This window comes from Malurus melanocephalus, unplaced genomic scaffold, assembly GCF_030028575.1.
Source record: "Malurus melanocephalus ecotype Western Australia unplaced genomic scaffold, MMel_1.1 scaffold_479, whole genome shotgun sequence".
Lineage (NCBI taxonomy): Eukaryota > Metazoa > Chordata > Aves > Passeriformes > Maluridae > Malurus > Malurus melanocephalus.
Genome location: NW_026623711.1, coordinates 374683 through 394831, shown reverse-complemented (window position 1 = coordinate 394831; position 20149 = coordinate 374683). Strand labels below are relative to the sequence as shown.

Below are 20149 nucleotides of genomic sequence, written 5' to 3'. Positions count from 1 at the left end.
ATCACAAAGTATCACCCCATATACCTGGTAAGAAACTGCACTGAGCGCTGTCCACTGAGCAAAGTGCAGTAGAAAATGCATGATACCCACCATTAATATTATGGAATGTCTTTTTCCTGTTGAAGATTAATGAAATTACAGAAAAGTTACCTTGAAAATATTTTATTTGTTATTTCTAGCAATGGTTGAAAAGCTAAGTTGCTGAAGTTGCTGATTTCCCCTGTTACTGTGACCCAAAACAACCAGCAGTTCACAGAAACATTTGTTTCCTCACTATCATGGGAGAGCTATCTTCTGAGATTAGGAAGGAGGCACAAAGAAAATTAGAGAGCAGAACTCCTCTAAGAATGTTTAGAAAAAAAATCAAGGCAAAGTTCAGACTAAACAAGGGTGCATTTATTTTTCCATAGTGCCTTCACRCTGAGGCATGGCACTTAAATTTCATCTTCCAGGACTGCTGCTTACTGAGGTTTGTTTCCAAGGCACCAAACTATTAGGAGGAACTCTGGCACCACTTAAAAGAAAAACCTTCMTATTTGCATTAAGTTTTAAGGTTGATATAGTACCCAACCCAAGGGATCTATTAATTGTGAGGGTAAAGACAGCCTCACACAGAGAAAAGATGTGATTTTGGTAGAGTCACTAGCAGGAGGAGATCTCTTCATTTTGAAATGGCATACTCTAATTCAAGTTATTTCATGGAGTTTTTTTTTTGTTTTTTTTTTTTTTTTTTTTTTTTTTTTTTTTTTTTTTTTTTAACAAGAGGAGCAAAGCTTATAATGCGCATTAATGCACCAGAACTGGTGAAGCAGTCCTACCTTCCTTGCAATCTTTAAAAAAACCCTGGTTTTGAAGTATTTTTCAATATTTTTGCRCTTAAATACTAGCTGTAGCAAACCCAATTCAGAATAAAGAATTTACAGCTTACATAATTAATCTACAAAGGCATTTGAATATGGAAGTTTCACTAAAAAGAACGTTTGTTGCCTGGGACATAAGAATTGAAAACACCTTTATGTGAATGTTTTACGAAGTGTGTAAGAAAAATTCTGAATGAAACCTGCTTGCACACATCATGGAAAAGGTTAATTAAAGTGAACATTAATGACACTTCCAGCCAGGCTTTGTGTGCTCCTGTGGTACAGAACACATTACTTTGTGCAGTTGGTTACAAAACGTAAATCTTAGAAACCCAGCCTGCTCATGATGCTGTCACCTGCAAATCTCAGTCCTTCAGGGACCATGCCAAAAGTGGTTTCTGGTGGAACAGAATGAACTGCCTCATTCTTTACTGCCCTCAACCAAATGCTTTTCTATGCAATACCAACAGACTTGCAGCAGGACAAAATGTATGCCCTAATCATGGGTTTTCCTTCTGCTGGGAGTCTCTACATTCCAGCAAAATACTCTATCCCCTCAGCCCAGGAGCTCAACCTCCAACAATTTCACAAAGCAATAAGCATAAACATCACAATAAAAAAATCTAGTAATAACAATAATAATAATAAAAAGAGTAAAATGCCACAGCATTTGTAACTTCTGGCATTTCCAGACTTTTGAATACTTTGCACCTCAGTCTCACTCAGCACCAGTTATTCTGCATTTCCTAGACAGAAAATCAAAATTGYGAGCTTGCTCTAGACAAGCTTAACAATCCCAGCTGATATATTAACAAAACTTGATATAACAAACACTGACAATATTGCTAATAAAYAGAACACTACTCCTTGTTAAAAACACAAGTTTTGATTTAAATTTTGCATGCTAGAACACAAAAGCAGAATACCCACAAGTTGAGTTGCTATCAGCTGACCAGCTTTTGCAGAGTTGAGACTTTTTGTCTTCTGCCTGTACAAAGGGAGCTCGTTTCTTCTGATATTTAAAGCAGACAGCCCAAAGCCTAATCCACAATCAGGCAGCCGAGACAAAACAACAAACTCTTCTCTTCTGACTAGTTTTTCAGATGTGCAGAAATTCCTTTTTAACCWTTTCCTGTAAGAGGAGTCAGAATACTGTCCCAACACAACCCCCATTCAAKGTCACAATGAAAAAATTTAGATATGTCACAACTGGCAGAAATTTAATCTCACTGCCTGGTCTAATCTTGAATGTAAGCAAAATTACATCACACAGTGAAATCAGTAACTATTCTATCTACCCAAAACCTCAAAGTTTCTTTGAGGAAAATCTGAAACTTCTTAAGAGCTACTGAACAGCTAGAGCATAAAGCCCCATGATCTTTCAATATAAATACACATTTTGTGGGAATCTAGCTGCAATTCACACAGGTACTGTGTTGCCAACCTCAAATATTAAACCCTCACAGTGGAACATCTAAAAAAAATTAAGATTTGTCATTATATATCTAGCWTTCTGAATAATTTAACCATATGCAATACATATGATATGTGATATAAGAGGGTTGTTTTTAATCCCTTTWATGTTTTTGTACCATCTATTAAATTCCTGGCTGGAGGTGCTGCCCCTTGCACCACAACATTTACTAACAAATAGGGTTTTTGCTCTGCAACCTCCCACAGCTCCTTATCCTGGTACTCCATCCACCCCAGAGGTTTCACGGGCTGAGAGACTGAAAGATATTCATGACTAACTGAATAAAATAATACTCATAAGCAGTAAAATTAAAGAAGGGCTAAAATTGAAGAGCCAATTAGACAATTGCTAGATCACTTCATCCTTTCTTCTGCCAGTTCTGTTTCACATCTCCTTTTCCATGCAAAATACTGTAACATTCCCATGGGTGCCTCTTTCCCTGGGATTCTAAACTCTCAAGGAAATACATCCCTGATGTCAGTAACTCCAACTGGAAAGCACACTGACTAACAAGGTCACAGTCAGCAGAGACTTTATCTTCAACTTTATTTAAAGACAGCTTGCTCTTTCAAGCCCTCTGTTTTTCACTGTTAAGGGCTGTGCATGAAGCTCACTTTTACCATTTTAGTACCAGAGACCCACAATTTGCRTCCCCTATTCGACATAATTCCACAGAACATTTTACAGTCCAATCTTGTACCAAAGTCCAAAGCATCTTTCAGACTCTACTTGGTGATCTCTGGAGCATTAGAGGTTCCAGCCCTTCACAGCTTCAAACCTTTTTCTGTGTGATGCACTCGCCATAGAAGAGGAGCACAACCAACATTTGCATTCCAGTTCCTCACCCAATGAAAWGCTGAGCAATGCAAACAAAACCAATTCAACAAAAAGGTTCAGGAAGCAGTTTATCAGCTAAAATGAAGATTCCCTGACAGAGTGGTCACAGAACAGTCTGAAGGAGAGCATTAATTCTGTCTGAACAGGCAAGTGTTTGTTCCTGTCATGCCCCAGAACTGGCAGCTGCCAACACTGCAGCTTGTTACTGGAAGCACTCAGACTTTCAATAACCCTGACAGGGGTTATGCAGATTAGAAATACTCAATTCCTCTGTGCATATTCAAATTCAAGCAGCACATGATTAATCTTTTCTGTAAAARATGTTGCAGTAGCAATTGAACCCTGAATTTCACTTTCAGTTTGATCACTCATGTGACAGAGCTGAAATACATTTACTCTTCTAATTTTTAGAGGAACTTTTATCTGCAAAACACAGGCTGGCTGTACTTTGTTTTTAGAAGTCATCTGTATTCTTACATATTCATAATGTGCTACTTGTAGAACAGAGTWACCCTTTGTGCTACATGGCTCTGAAATAAACATAAAATTTCATAAAATAAACATAAAACTTTTAGGTACTACTTACCTGTACCTTTACCTACTTTAGGTACAGGTAAGAGAAAATGATGCCAGGTAAACTCAGTCAGTCCTATGGAATTTCAGCTTTTACTCCAAGGTGCTTCCTTTTTTTAGGATAATTTTTCATCTGGCCTTCTTCATTAGTTTTGTTTTAAACAAAGAATGTAGCTTTTTGGGGTAATAGTAGAGGAGAGGAAACTCAACTGGGCAAAACATTTTTTTTCTGTGCATTAGTTGATTTCCCACTGCAAATGACTGCAAACAAGTGTGTTCTAGAGAGTGAGAATGACAAACTTCACTGCACAAACCCTGAAATCCTGACACACCAGTGAAGCTAAATGCCAACTGAAGAATGTTTAATACAAATTAACAGGCTGCTAATGATCACATTTCTGAGGCACACAGAGGATATTATACGTTTCTTATCAGCCAATGCCTTGCTATGGGAAAAGGAGATATATGAACTGATGTAATTTGAGAACTGATAGAATAAAACTCTTGACCCTTCAGTGTGTTATACATGACAACAAACTGCCTGTCAGACGTGATCCTACTGAACTGCCAGAACAGCATCTTAGTGAAACACAAATGATGGTTTATTCTATGGAGGATGAATATAAATTAAATGACAGGTAAGAGAGATGGTATCTCTTTAATTAAGGTGGAACCCTGAAATGATTGTAGGCTCTTTTCAGAAGGAAAACACATCCTCCCAGCCACAGCCCAAAGGCTGTGCATGCATTGCCTTTGTAGTGATCCAAAGGGTAACAAGGATCCCAGAAAGAAATCCTCTTCACTGCCTCCAYAGGGTCTGTTAGTGGCAATTTGGTGACATGAGAGCTGTAAGGAAAGCACACAGCCCTTCAGCTGTGTCAGCAACAGGGAGAGATGCCCTGTGGCATCACAGACATTCCCACTCAATATTCAGTTGTGTCCATCTTGCATTGACATATTTTGCATGTTTGGAATCCTGTGRAATGATAAAGTCAAGGTGAAGAGCACTGAAAAGGCTTTCTATCCTGTTATGTAGCTAAATGTTGTCATATCTGCTGTATATATTTTGACCAAAACCTTAAAAAGTGAAAATGTATTCAAGTTTAAATCCTCTCAGTAGCAAAACTGCAGGCAGTCATGAACTGTGGGGAAATCACACAAAGTTCAATATGAAATGAAGATCACACAAATCTCTGCAGCTCCACACACTGATACAGTGAAAAACAGATCCAAGGACAYCTTTATGCTTATACTGGTCCAGACCCCACAGATGTTCAGTAATATCTGACTTACATGTTTATTTCTTTGCAAGAGGCAAAGGTTTTACCTTCCGTGTACATGAGCTAAAAACAAATTTTAGCTCTGTTGTAGAACCTACTCCTTTTCAGCAGAGATTATCAAGTGCTATGCACTTATCCTGCAAAATCAAAGCCGCAACACTTCAGAGGCAAAAGAGCCAAACAAAGGTCTAGATTAATATAAAATAAACTCCAGGGTGTGTGCATTTTTTTTTCCTCAGAACTGACTTTTTAAATTGTGCCTGACATTTACCACGAAGGTTTTTACTCATTTATTTCAAGTTGTCTCAGAGAAATAYTGATAATGAACGGTTATGCTACTCCTCAAAGTCACAGCAGATGTTATTTTTTTCTATTTAATTTCAGGTGTCCCTAAATGCCTCATTCATGTATGATGAACCCAAACTCCTGTGTCTGACAGCATTTTATTTCCTTACCAAGTAGGATTCTAACCTAGTAATTTTTCTCCTATTTTAAGAAAATCCCATATTAATACTCATAATAAAAATTTTATTGACTGTATAAACWGCAGTTCTCCGCAAGTGACAGCAGATGTTAAAGACATGCCAGACAGTACACAGACATAACCAGACTTATTCTGTTCACACTGCAAATGTTTTAACATCTTTTGAAAAGATGAAATACGCCAAACCAGAATGAGATAAAGGTACTGCTTTGCACATGGCAGTACCAACAAAACCAGCACAGCAGTTGGAAAAACAACACAATGAAATTCAAAGGTCTCAATTTTAAAAGATTCTTCACACTCTGSAATGTACCAGTAGTACTGCTGGGAAAGACATGGGCTTAGAACATTATTCCCCAAGGTAGTCTAATACATTACTAATTTCAAGGACACAAAAATGCCATTATTTCAATAACAGCATCACTTTTTTTTTTTTTTTTTGTTACTGCATCAGATATAATTGTAGCTGACCTTAACAAAAACAAGGCAAAGCACTTTTTAGATGAGATGACACGATGCAGCCAATGAGATAAATGTAAATGTAAAAGACATTGAGGCGCTGGAGGGAATTAAATAAAGGCACTGGTAAAGGGTTTGGAGCACAAGTCTAGATAGGGGAGGAGAGCGCACTCGTGGTGTTTAGTCTGGAGAAAAGGTGGCTCAGGGGAGACCTTATCATTCTTTCCAAATCCCTGAAAGGAGTAGCAAGGKGRGGGCTGGTCTCTTCTCCCAAGTAAAACATGGGGTAGGTCAAGAGCAAAAGGAATAACCTTCCCAGGCTGTGCAGGGGAAGGTTTAGATTGGGTATCAGGGAAAATTGTCACCAAAAGGGTTATCAAGCACTGGAACAGGCTKCCTGGTGGAGGGGTGGACTTGGCAGTGTTGGGTTTACAGCTGGACTTGATGACCTTAAAGATTTTTTCCAACCTAAATGATYCAATAAGCACCAGGGAAAAYRAATGCCTCAAYACAGAAGAGCTTGAGCCAGAGGTTTGTTCCATGGACAGCACCTTGATCCACCCCACAGAACAAYCTTTCCTCCTGTCTTCCCCACACCKTCCAATATGGCCARGAGTARGAACTACAGACTCAGGTTAGGCCCAAATGGGCTTCAATCCCAATCCTGTTGGCCAAATTACCTTATTGGTTGGGTCATCAACCTGAAGAGAAGATTGTTAATGACCACAAACCTCATTCCAGAAGGATACAGAACCCACAAATCAAGTTAAATCCACAGTGATCGCAAAGAACACAGTTCCTCTCCTGCTTTGTGACATGSAGCACACCTTGCACCACGAGGTAAAAATGTTTGAATTAACAATTTTTTTTCCTCCCTACTCACATCAACCTTCTGCAATGAATAAAAATACACTGCRATGAGATCACTAGCATCTAGAACATTCAGCATGCCCCAGCCAGCTACTGGAAGAACTGGAAGAAGGAGGCAGTGAGGGCTGACTGAATTCAGAGACAGAAGCAGAGCTTCCTGGGCTGTTTGTACACTGCCTTTGGGCTTTTTAATGTAAACTAAGTGCAGACTGAAGCATCATTCAAAACTTAAGCTCCCAGCACCAAAAAAKCTGAAGCATTATTCAAGATTTCTGGACTGTGGCCCAGGGGCTGTAGTATTTCTTAATTTCTGTGATTTCTCAGAGCAGGTCCCAAACTCCTGGAGACATAATAAATCTGAGAGTCTGAAGATTTATATGGAAAAAAATCCCAAACACAACAGGTAGCCCTTATGGTTAAAACAGAACTTGAACTACACACAACATAAGAAGTGATGAAAATGTAGAAAGCTAAATATGAAAATGATCCTCTTCATCCCAAGACAATATCAGTGAATTAAATATTCTACAAGTGCCAGGAATACAATTCTAAGRTTCCTTGAAATACCAGGGTCCAGTTAACTTAAAAATACACTAAAATAACGGGAATTTATAGTTCCATGTGCAAAAAAGGTCCTTGGATTTATGCTTTGGAGTAGGAGATGTTGGTGCACACAGACACAGTAACACACCACTTACACAGAGAAGGTGACATGAGGCAAAGAAGAATGGGCCAAAAACTAAAACTCCCATTTCAAATACACTATTAAGATGAATACATACACCAGTATCAAGATTATAAATACTCAGTATCAATATTATAAATACTCAGAAGGACAGAATATTAGTTAAAAAGAAAACARGTTAAGCATAACAAAGTAACTATCACACTACCATGAAAACTAAGCCAGAATTTTGCATTGTTGGAAAGCGGTGGATACATAAGTTTCTCAAAAATTATTCTCAATCAATATGAAAGTAACTGTTGGCTCATATTTGTATTAAGCCTTTAAGAGACCCACTCATTTATCTCTATTATATATTATAAAAATGTGCAGCAGCAATGCTTTCTGCTCTGAAGTCTAAATATAAAACAAATCCCCAATGTAATTTGTAAGGCAGAGGAACAGGAAGAACAAGAAAACAATGAGATGATGCTGAGTGGCACAGGGATCCACCTATCCCAGCAGCACAGAAAATAAAAAGCAAAGGTAAGAAGGAAGTTGAAAATGGAAAGTATTTTAGAGAATGATTATAAAATAGTGCAGAAGGAATTCCAGAATAGCCTCTGCTTTTTGTGTTCTTTCAGAGCTTCCAGAGAAGTTACCTTTTAAAGAACAAATAAATTGCACTGGTAGTGATGATCCAGCCCACCTGCTGAAGGAATTCTTCAAACAGTTCTCCCTAAGGCTTGGCCATTGTTCCGTCTACACTGCTTGGGAAAGGAGCTCCCACTGCAGTGTGGGACAGTCCCTCCCACTCCCTGGGGCTGAGCACACTGCCTCTGGACTGGGATAAAAGCCAGATTTGATTCCCCAAATAGCAAGGTGCCTTCCTGCCAACACAGTTTCTTTCTTTTTCTCTTTTTCCTTAACAAATATTTTCCATGTGTTTTTGTCGTACAAAGATATGACATAAAGGATAACTAAAAATATGAAAACAATGTGTTTTAAAATTGATGAAGTATTATTTCACTTAAGCATGGCATGTTCGTTCTGAGGGATTTTAAGCAAGACATCTTTAACACACTTTGTGATCTGTTTCTGCAAAAGAGAAGCATTCAGGTTTTACTAAAACTTGCTTCCCCTATAAGTGTAAACATAATCAGTATTCAAGAGGGTAAGGACCAATGTGCATCCAAAAAACCTCAAACCACACTACGTGATTCACACAGAAAGTCCTTCTCATTCAAATCAAAACAGCAGAATTAGATAGCTAGGAAAATATTTAAGCTTCTTATACATAGCTGCTCGTTTTATTTTCTGTATCATATGATATTACCAGTCTATTAATGATTAAAATAAAAGAAAGAAAGAAATGAAAGTATTTTGAGGAGAGAAGTCAAAATGATTTTGGCTTTATTGCCTTTTAAAAAAAAATTCCGAAGTATACAATAAAATTGTTAAAATAATACACTTTGCTCAGAAAAGAGCAGATCAGGAATAAATGTATGGAGAATTTAAAACATTTTCAAAGAGAATACTATAGTATCAGCCATGCCTGGACACTGCTGAATAACTGCAACTTTTACAAAGGACATTCAAATTCACTGTGCCAGCATCCAGACTGGGAGGGTAAACAGAATAAACCAAAATAAACCCAGCAGAAAGCTTTAGCTGACCATGTAAGAAGCTAAACTGAGGTTCCAACAGCATTCATTCTAGCAAGAGAAAATACGTTTCCTTAAAAGTCTGGACTTCAGGACCAAATCTGTTTGGATGACTTAGTTAAAACAAAATCCCAAGGAAACTCTAAAGTGTGCACAGATAGATGCCTGTTCCTTTGAAATACTACCATGATCAACAAAGGATTACAGACATAGAAGTGAGATTCTCTTGAGAAATCAGTATGCCTTAAACAGACTCACGTTGAATATAAATTAAAACTTGAAAGAAGTGGCTGCACACATAGATATGATACAAATGGCTAGTGAAAAATTTATTAAACCTCATTTAGTTAAAACCAAACGTGTGTACTCTGTTRAGCCAGCAAAAGGTAAAATGTAGCTTATAAGCTTATACCTTATAGCTTATAACATTCCTATCACAGAAATAACAACACTTACCTCAACGATTCCATCTACGAAAACAATGTAACAAACTTTTAAAAATTAACAGCCAAAAGACTTTAGCCTTGAGAACTATCTCTGCCTCAGGACAGACAGATGCAGACAAAGCCAGCAGCGCAGAGAGGCCCCAGCCACACAAAAGCTGATATTGTTCTCCTGCTGAGTGAAAATCTCACTTGTAAATCGAGTGACATCTGCATTGAGAATCACCCCAGATACGACCCTGCAGAGGTGACCAAACCACTCCACTCAACAGCAGAATGATTTCTCTTGTCTCCTTCAATGCAGGGCAGCTGCACCAAACAGCAGCTCCTGTGTTTACATTTTAGCAAAATTCCTTTGATGCACTGGAAAAGATGAAACTTAATGTGTAAAACTCTGCCCCATTAGGCACACCTTGAAGCCCACTAAACATTTCAAAACAAATGATCACTGAAGTAACATCTTTTGTCATGATACAGAACAGCAAATGCCTCCAAAATTAGTRACCTCTTCACATTTCTTCCCAACTTCTTTATCAGCACTGCTGGCACAGGACAGCAGTGTCTCTCACAATGTCTTTCATCAAAGTCAATAAAAAAGAATTTAATTCAAGTATTTGATATACCTTCTAAAAATCCTCAGTGGTAATAAAAACTGCTTTYACTACTTAAATTTAACTCTGTTTTTCCATGAAGTTATTTATGTACTGTACTACATTCTTTATCATCTAAATTGGATACTGGAACGGAACAGTSTATAAAGCTTTAAATAGTCATAAACCCAGACAGTTCTAAGTCACACACAGGAACATCCCCAAAATTTTGATCACCATACATTTAACAGAAGCAAGTAAGCAAAAAAAAAACTGGCCCAAACCCAAATTACTCCTTCACTTAAAAAAAAGGATCAATTATTAAACTATAAATTTTTTGAAGTAGTGAATAATTCTAAATGGTTGTTTCTAGAAGGGCCTTTTCTTTACTCTCCCCAGTAAACACAGTTAAGATTTTAATAATGAATTCTGTAACTTCACTGCAGGAAAAAAAACCCCACTCAACACAAATAATTGGATTCTGTAAAATGACGAGAAAAACACACAATGTGTGTAAAATGATGAGAAAAACACACAAAGTGATCCACACATCAGGATACGCTGGATTAGCTGACAGTGAATATAAACTATTTTCTAGATAGCTGGCATCTTTTCTGGTCCAAAATGACAGTCTTAAGACAGTTATTTAAACAAATTAATCAATTAAACACAATCAATGGGATGATGCCTTCTGTGGCCTCAAGAGGTACCTGTCCTCATAACACCCAAGTGAATGAACTGAAAAAAACCAACAACATATGGGTAACTTGCACCCTTAAAAACCCCCTGAACTTTCCTTTTTGGCTTTCAGAAAAAAGAATTCTTTCAGAGGCAAAGTAAGATATTTCAGCAGCAGTCATGATCTACCATCATGTGCTTAATCTAAAAATAAGGATAACTCTTGAGAAAGAGTAGGAACATGAGAACAAACTTAACTGTGGAATATGGCCACAGAAGAGGAACAGTAATTTAATGCAAAGTGACAGCGACAACTTCAYAGCAGAGTAGAATATTCCTCTTAGTGGGATATAATGCTTTATAGGTTACTTGGTCTGATGGCTTCAGTAACCCCAGATACTCTGAGAGGAATAAACAGTTTCCCTGACAAAACTTCATCCAAGTACAACTGGTGATATTTTCTCARAAGTCTGAGAGAGAAACTGGAACAGTATTGATACATAAACAGARACCAACCTCCCACATTCAAGTTACTGACACTAAAAAGCTGCCCTTTCAAAAAATGCTGTCTGTAACTCGCCTCAGATTGCTTTAGTTTTTAAAATAGGTATTTCAGGACACTGCRATCTTTCAGAATTTTATTTCATTTTTCCTAGTCAAAGTATCTTTAGGAAGATCCTATCATCCCCCATCCACATGGCCTAATTAAACCAAAATGCTTTTTCATAGCATTTTTTTCCTCACAGATATGTTATTATAGGWTGTGATTTATGAGAATGACCATGATGAAGAATGGGAAAATTGCATGAATTCTTTGCTGGTTTTCCTTATTTAAAAAGCTACAACACACCATTAYATCAATAATAGGTCATGAATGAAGRAGTAGGAACCAGACTGGTGCTGTCAAGAGTAGAAAAAAAGCAAAAGCATTGCAGAAGCATGAGTTAATGTCTGGCGGACCTTTCATCCAGAAAAATACTGAAACTAAGTGGTTTTTGGTATGTTTTGGTAAACCTGTGGTTTACCAATGCCCAAGAAGTTATATGATAACATAATAATGGTTAATGAATATCTAAAACCTTTCTGCATGAGTGACACAAGTGTTCTGGTTCTTTTTATGCTCATGTTATTCTACTCGTCTCCAGATTTTTTATTTCTTGCTCATATTACCTGCAGCATTGCAATATAAAAAGAGTAATTTAAGTATCTGGGGCATAAACAAGATGAACTTAAAGGGGAAAAAAATATTTATATTTTAATGCAAATTGCAAAGATGAGTTGCTGGAGATGCAATTCAGGACAGGCATGAGCTCCTAGTCCCTTCCTYCTGTGTGCTTCATTTAATTTTATCCAATTACTATTGATGTAAAAYGCATGAACAATTATCAGAGAACACAGATTAGAACTGCAGCCTTGTGCCAGAGCAGTGCCATCATCATTTAGCAGCCAACTCCTTATCTCTGGTTCCTTGTGAGCCAGGGGAACTTTGCCAGCAGCCTGGTGCTGCCACAAAGACCAGCTCTGAACCCARCCACTGGGGCCACTTCCAGAAGGAAGCATGGGTGGATTGGAATCCTTTAAATGTGAAGAATGCACAGAATTCAAGTGACTAATCAAACTATAACAAGTGTAAAATCATGCACTACATTTTAAAGAGTTTGGACACCAAARGAGCTGTGGCACTGTTTACAATCAGCTCGTGCTCCTGCAAAGCTGCACAGAGGAAGTTGGGAATTCAACCATTTTTCAGAAACTCTTTCAAGTCTCTACAAACACAATCATCTACCTGCAGATCAGACAGCTGGAATGACTCCTACTCCTGTGATTCTTGCACTAGGTAAAAACCACACACATCTTGTTAGATTTGTGATATTCACAGAGCTGTTCAGTTTAAGGTGTAGTACTAAAATGGTCCTCATCCATGTGGTCACACGAGCATTTTGGTTTGATTCAAGAGAGCCTTTTTTAAGTTAATTTACAGTTAAAATGTTGCAATTCACATTTAAAATAAAAACTAAAATCTGGCCCTAATTAAAAGGAAAAAGCTGTTCGGATGAATTATTTTAAAGCAAACCTTTTAACTCAAACTGTTAACCACACACTCTAAAATACTCCGTATGTAGAGTCCAAAGAAGTACTTCTGCATAATTTTGCTTTTTTGCTGGATGATTCTTACATTCTACAACTAAAGAAATTAATTTTGTTATCAAACAAAAAAAAAATGGYAATACCCTCCAAATAAACCAAAATGAACAATAGATACAGGAACACATTCAAATTTTTATCAAAGAAAACTTACATCTAGTAACGTGTGAAGATGCTGATCCTGGAAAACACTGTGAAGAAAATCTAAGTCCTTTTCACTGCAGTCTGTAAGTGCATGAATTTCTTCCAGGCTGTCCAGCACCTGCGAGACTGCTCCTAGAGGGCAACAGACAGAAGGATAAAAAAAGAGAATAAAAAAATCAATAAAGGGAAGGATCATGGTAAGCTGAACTTTGGAAAAGGAAACTTTCAATTCATCTGGTACAACTGGAACAGGAGCTTGAAAAAGCTGGAGTTTTARTAGAAAAACTCACTGAATAAACTTYAYATATATCAACAGTGCTCACAGATAGTGCAATTATACATAATAAATGGGAGAGAGGTTAAAACCTGATTTTATTTAGCTCAGCTTTATTCTATTTTAGCTTTGTTTCCAATGATGTCTTATGGAGCGACTTGGATTATTGTCCTTTCCTCAYCATTCTCACCCTAACCTTCACTTCTTCACTTTTGGAACTGCTGGCCAATTTCAAATACAGACTATAAAATTATGAAACAGCAGTAAGAATTCTTTTGAAATCAAATTTGAAACATCAGTAAAATCAGGAAGAACCAATGCTTTCACAAATATTTTTAAAATCAGCATCAGGATAAAGGAGGGAAGAGGGAGAAAGACCTGACTGCTGAGTCCTCTGGGGGATAAAAAAAGGCTGTAATGTGTTTTGTTTGTTCTGCTTGCTTGGTTATCTCCTACTAAGTTAGAGCACTTGCTGCTTTTTCACCAGGGCATTGTTTTGGGTCACAGGATGATGGGGATGATTTTTATATGGCAGGGGGGTGAAAGAGAAGYGAGAGCTACGGAGACAAGAAGGAGAAATGGGAGGCATGACAGAAGGTGGAATTCAATGAGGAAAAGCTGAACTCTCAGCAGGAAAGGACAAAGAAACACAACACAAACCCACAGTAAACCAGCCCAGAGTAGTTCTGTATTAAACTACTTGTTTAAAAATCAGAGCATCAGTGGTGGCTGCCACCTGTGTGCATTGCCAGAATGCCAGCTTTCGCTTATCTCAACACCCATGGACCATGCCTTCACTTTTTCTCTTTTTCTMCAGCTGTAAAAGCATCTGGAAAGAGGGTGGCATATCCAATGAGAGTCTGTAGCAATGATGGTGTCTGGCAGTGAACAGCTGAATGATTTCTCATAAAAAAATACTTAATTCTAGAAACCAAATTCTACACACTCCCTATTTCAGTAATTTCTCATCAGTAYGCTYATTCTCTTTAYYTACTTGTTTACCTGTGTCTTTTTGWGAAGACAGATARTATCTAAAAAATGCTGCATTCCTTGCCATTCTATCCTTCAATGTATGAACACTTCTAACAGCYCCCCTCAGCTCAAACCCTTTTCTACTGCATTTTCAGAATGCAATAAAAACAAAATACACAACTCCCTCTTAACCACACAAAGAAACAAGTTAAATTAACTTATTTCTCTGGAAACCTTGAAAAACTAGAATAAAAAYAACAAAATACACAAAAACTAGTATACAAGACTTGCAACCTCATGGCTTAGAAGGACAAATAAATTACAAATCTAGAAACCCTTGTATCACATTTAATACAAACCTCAGCCTAAGATTATCCTCACAGCTCCCTGTAGAACAAAGTTTGAGAACCACAGTATCCGTCTCACTCACAACTCATGGTTCGGGAGCAGTAAGACTTCTTTGTTCTCTCTTGTCAAATGTCTCTGACTATTTGTCTCTATTTGATGCACTAACTTTTTTCCTTTAAAAATTTGTGGCTGTCAGCAAATAAAATGAATGGTTGACTCTTAGTTGTTGCTGTGCAGGAGGTTGGATGCACTGAAAAAGAGAAAAATTTGCTTCCTCTTTGATAATGAACAAGGCTGCTCAGCTGAAGGGAACCATCCACATCTCTCTGCCAGAAACACAGCAGGAAACCCAAGAAAATATAGGGRCTGGGGATCTGCTGGTAAGAGGATGGAGAGACCACAGCTAAGCAAGGAAAAAAARTTACCCAGGAACCCAAAAGGGACTGGACTGTTTGCCTTACATGTTCAGCATATCAGTTAAAGGTTGCTGGACTTAGAGATTTCCAAAAGTAAAGGAAAAGTGCTTGACTTTCCAGGATCCAGTTGGCAGAAGGAAATTTGTTAGAATTCTCTTTTRTTCTGCTCTTGTCACACTCAGAATTTGAATTATTTTATTTTCAAGCAAAACTTCTTTTTTTTTGGGTTCAAAGTCCTTTTTGTGTATTTGGAATATTTAAGGAAAACTCAAGAGAAGATTCACTTCAGAGGCCTGGATATCTTAAGAGTCTCTAATACTGCTCAGTGTTGCTCACAATCACTAAAACYTGAGCCAAATCTGGAACCAGTAAGAAATACATTCAAAGTTGTCTGTGGKGCTGTGTTATTGTGAAATACAAAATGCACTGGACCATGACATTTTTAATTTGACAGTATTATTTACTTTTCTAACTTTATTCTGTGGAATAATCAGAGGGCTTTGAAACAGAAATGAAAGGTACGAATTCTTAATGTTTGTAACTGAACAACCTCTTGAATATTTAGGAATTAAAAAAAAAATAGGGTTTGATCATTAGGTGTTTTTTTCTCCTACCCACTGGTCACATTGAAYAGAAGGCTGTAAAACAAAGAATGTACTTAAGAAATCTGATGGCACTTTCTGGCAGTGACTTTACTAATCCCTCAAAATGACAGTTTTACCTTAGGCTTCTTTTAATCTACAATCTTATGCTGCACCTACTGCCATTCCTTTCACTCATTTACAAATTATGTGCACCTACATGAGAAAATGGCAGAGCAACAATATGTTGACAGCATGTTAGTGCTTAAAAAAAGTGACAGAACAATTTTACAGGCACTTTTGTGAACACCTAAACTCTCTTTATAACAGACATCTGGTTAAAAAAGACTAAAAGTATCTTTCAGAAGAATTTTAAATTCAGAGAAGAGATACTGCATAAAATAAAATCAACCAACCTTTACAGCACACCTGTTTCTAAGAAGATTCATATTCAATCCTATTTAAGCTACATTTCTAACMTTTGGGGAAAATGTAAAGGCACTCAATATTTATAATTAAAGCTTATATCCTSTTTAAATAGGATTTAATCTCCTTTTAACATTGCAAATGTACCCATTTTAGCCCCAGCACAGATGATAAGGAAGGAATTAAGTTAATTACTACAGCCATACTAGCTAAAAGCTCAGATTTCTCATACTCTGTAGCAGTTACAGAGAGAATCTATAAATATGAAAATTAGAAAGATGCATAAATATTAGTAAGGCAGGAAAAATTAGGAAGTGGACTAACTTGACTGGCTGTGTTCGTTTGTGCTTTAGGACTCCAAAGTAAACTTTGTTAGAAAATGCTTCTCACTGCCCTAGAATTTTCAAGTAGCCCCAACTTTTGGGTGAGATGAATTTCACCCTGCACCTTAAGTTACTATAAAAACAGATCCAATTGCACAGGAAAGGTTGCAATTCCAGTGATATAAATAGAAGACTCTTCTGTGCAGAAACAGAAACAAAATCCACACCAAACATGGTTCCGAGAGAAGACTGTGGTGACTGTGGATCCTACTGYAAATGCACAGTAAATGATCTCAGTGTCCAAAGGAGCAGTGACACTCTGGGCCATGCACACAGCCTTGTCTTTCTTGTATTCCCTAAGAAAGGAATGGCTGCAGCTATTCAGAGTTTCCTGCGGGCTGAAAACTCTGAAAAGTTGAAAACKATGGGCTGTCATATTAAAAAGAAGAAAAATCACATCAGAATGCCTATGACAGTCTCCTACAGTCAGTACGAGTACATAAAATGCTTTTGTAATTGTGCAATACCTTCTTAAGGATGCTACCAAATTACTTCTAAGAAGACAGAGATTGAGTGAGTGTTTTCTGCCTACTGAGGCAGACCTATTATTTATCAGAGAGATGTATTTGCTTTATGAGGCAAAAATTTGGGATTATCTCTTTAACCAGTGCGYAGTCAAAGTTCCACAGGTACTTTGTGCAGGTTCTGTTACCTCAYTTATGGAGATGGCCATTCAGAAATAATTCTCTTACACCTGAATTCTCCCTCTAGAGTGTAGTTCTCACTACAGTGCTGTTACTACAACATCCAGCAATTTTAGTCTGGAACAGAAGGTTTGACTAGAGAATTTTAACTCTAAAGGTAGGGAGGAGCTGCTTACTTCTGCCTAGAATRGAGTCAAAGAGAATTTAAAATACTTCTCCAAGGACTGCCTACATATTCTGYATTAGTAATGTGTCCCTCTACCACAAAACATCCCAAAAGTTTGCTTTGCTGAGGTGTCTCAGCACACCAGGCAGGTACAACTGGCTGCCTCTGTTATGCAAACAGAATTAGGAGGTTTTTTTATGTGACATGTGATCTGCAACAGGGAATGACTGAATAAATGCTTAGGTAAGAGACTCAGATATTGCTGCAAAACACAGACTACATCMTGCCTGCAAATACATTCTGAGAGAGAGCAAAATAATTCTTTGTTTTTTAACACTGAAGATTACAAATGCCYATTTAAGTCTTGGTCAATTATAAACACTCTTCTGAGTAATTAAAACCCAGAACTCAGGAAGCCCGATGTTGTTTAAACACAAAACTATAAACCCGTGACTTTTTGCCACTCTGCTGCAACTACTCTGCCAGGAAATGTCTCTGCAGAAGAGCTTATAATAACCATTATAATAATAGCATGTTTTTATTAAAGAGACATTGGCAAAATCTAAATCCCTTAKATTTGTAGAATCATACATAATGAAGTTCATGACATAAGCCATTCATTTTGATCCTGATCATTCTTATAAATTACCATTATTTATTTGACTTTTCAACTATTCTTTATGTTGTGCAAATAGGTAAGTAACTGTGTCTTGAAGATTTCACGGTGGTATTTCAATGACYAACCAAGGGTTTGCTGTCATTTGCAATTTCTGTATATATCACAATTCAGTCCTTATGCCAGCCAATCTACAATAAACAGAAGCTGATTTCTCTCAACCTCATCTCTTGGCTGCCTTCTTGTGTGCAGCTGCTGGAAATGAAATTAAAAAAAAAAAAACAAAACAATCCTGGCTCTTAAAGCATAGGCACCTCACAAGGAAGGATTTAGATTTTCCTTTGTGAAGAGGTCGGAGACTAGTACAGCCAGCAAGGAGATGAAAAACCATTAGAAATTGTTAGATTTAGAGAGATCAAATATTAGAATCACAAAATGAAGTCACAGGATACAATCTCATGTTAAAACAAGCATGGGCATTATTATAAAGTGCAGCCTTTCCACTACTTTTACTGATGCAACTTCTCAAATTAAGAGAAAGCCAACTGAGGTACCAGATGCCCTTCATCACTTGAAACAAAATCTGCAAAAATCACTGGAGTTGAGATAACCCTACTCTCATGCAGTAATTTGTTGCTCTTTGCTGTTCACTGCATTCCAGAGTAACTGACTCTGCAGGGACAGATGACAGCCAAAGCAGGTGTATATACATGACTGTAATAGTTTAAAATAAGGTGTGAGATGCATGCACATATGCACAGCAGAGTAATTAAAATGTAAGGCAAGTAAAGACTCTATCCTGCTTGAATTTGAGCTGCACAATGCTTCATGACTTCTTCCTTCTTGGACTGAAACCAAACAGTGAAGCTTAGACACTCTAAATTTACAAACAAGCTCCTACATGAACACAGTTATGTGAATGCYACTGGGAAGCAAATAAGGCAGTGATAATATAAATATAKGTAYATACATACACTRTATATATAWAAAACTATCAGGAAGAGTCTAGAAAGARAACTATAAAGATGGAGRTTTATAGAGWTGACAATAAAAATTCAGAAACAAGACATCTGGWGCAATGGAAGACTATTGGGATTTACAGTGATATTAAAGAAGGTAAGAACATCTAAGGAATACAAGAAAGGAGAGAAAGGCAMATTAGAGTCAGAAGAGAAACTAAGAAGGAAGGGAATAGGTGCAGGAGAGAAAAACAGTGAGAAAGAGAAAAAGACTAAACAGAGCAAAAAAGAAAAACAAAGGAAAWAAAAGGAAAGGAAAACAAGAGATAAAGTGTTCCCAAATAGCAGAAGGAATGTAGAGCAGAGTACCATGTATGGAAAACAAAAAAGGATGGGGGGAAGAGGAAGTGGTGGGGGAGAGAACAAAGAGGGAAGYGAGAAACTGATGCTCAGTTTTGAAGAGAGACTTCCTTTTATCCYGCACACACGGGGCACTGAGGGTAGGCATGGCTCCAGCTTTCTCCCRTCTCCATACCTGGCACCTTCACACAAAGTTCACCGATTCTTTTTCCCAGCTACCCCTCACTGTAAAACCAGTCACAAAYACGACAGAAGGCAGTAAAGAAACAGGCAGAAGCGTCATTTTTCAGACCAGACTCGTACCTTACATGTAAGTGCACTCACATGCAACTAAACAAATATTTTAACAAATGAATGCCCTTCACTATCCCTTCCTTAGACCTTTTCTTCCTCATTRCAAAAATCTCTGAAAAGTCCCTTCTGACCAGCATGATGGCAGCACACTCTACAGTCAGTTTGCAAAAGAAAAGACTCTCTGCACAAACAAAACCCCAAAAATCATGACACAAGCTCTGTATGAGTTTTGGGKTTTTTTCCCTAGAACTGTTGAAAAACAATACTATCACAAAACTTTTATATAAAAATCCACTGAACTTTCACTCCCTTGTTACTGGACAGGCATTCTGAGATGGGGAAATGGGAAGACAAGGAACAACTTTCCCCCCACAACCTGTAAAATCAACAGAATGAACCAAACAACAACCATAAAATCCATGACTGCTCAGAAATGGAGACATGGATGTACATCCTGCTGCCCTGACCTAGGACAGAAGTAGAGCTGTTAGCCTGCAAGTCTTAAAATGCTGCAGGAAACCCCCACTTTTTATAGCTTGCTTTTT

At 37.5% G+C, this 20149-nt stretch overlaps 1 protein-coding gene across 1 annotated transcript in view; it reads right to left on the bottom strand.

Annotated features, from left to right (window-relative positions):
• The window catches only part of CASK (calcium/calmodulin dependent serine protein kinase), a 232126-nt gene that overhangs the window by 41168 nt on the left and 170809 nt on the right, over window positions 1–20149 (bottom strand). The window contains exon 11 of the mRNA XM_057380908.1: window positions 13176–13297. Coding sequence (XP_057236891.1) covers window positions 13176–13297 — 122 coding nt within the window. The remainder of the gene's footprint in view (window positions 1–13175; window positions 13298–20149) is intronic.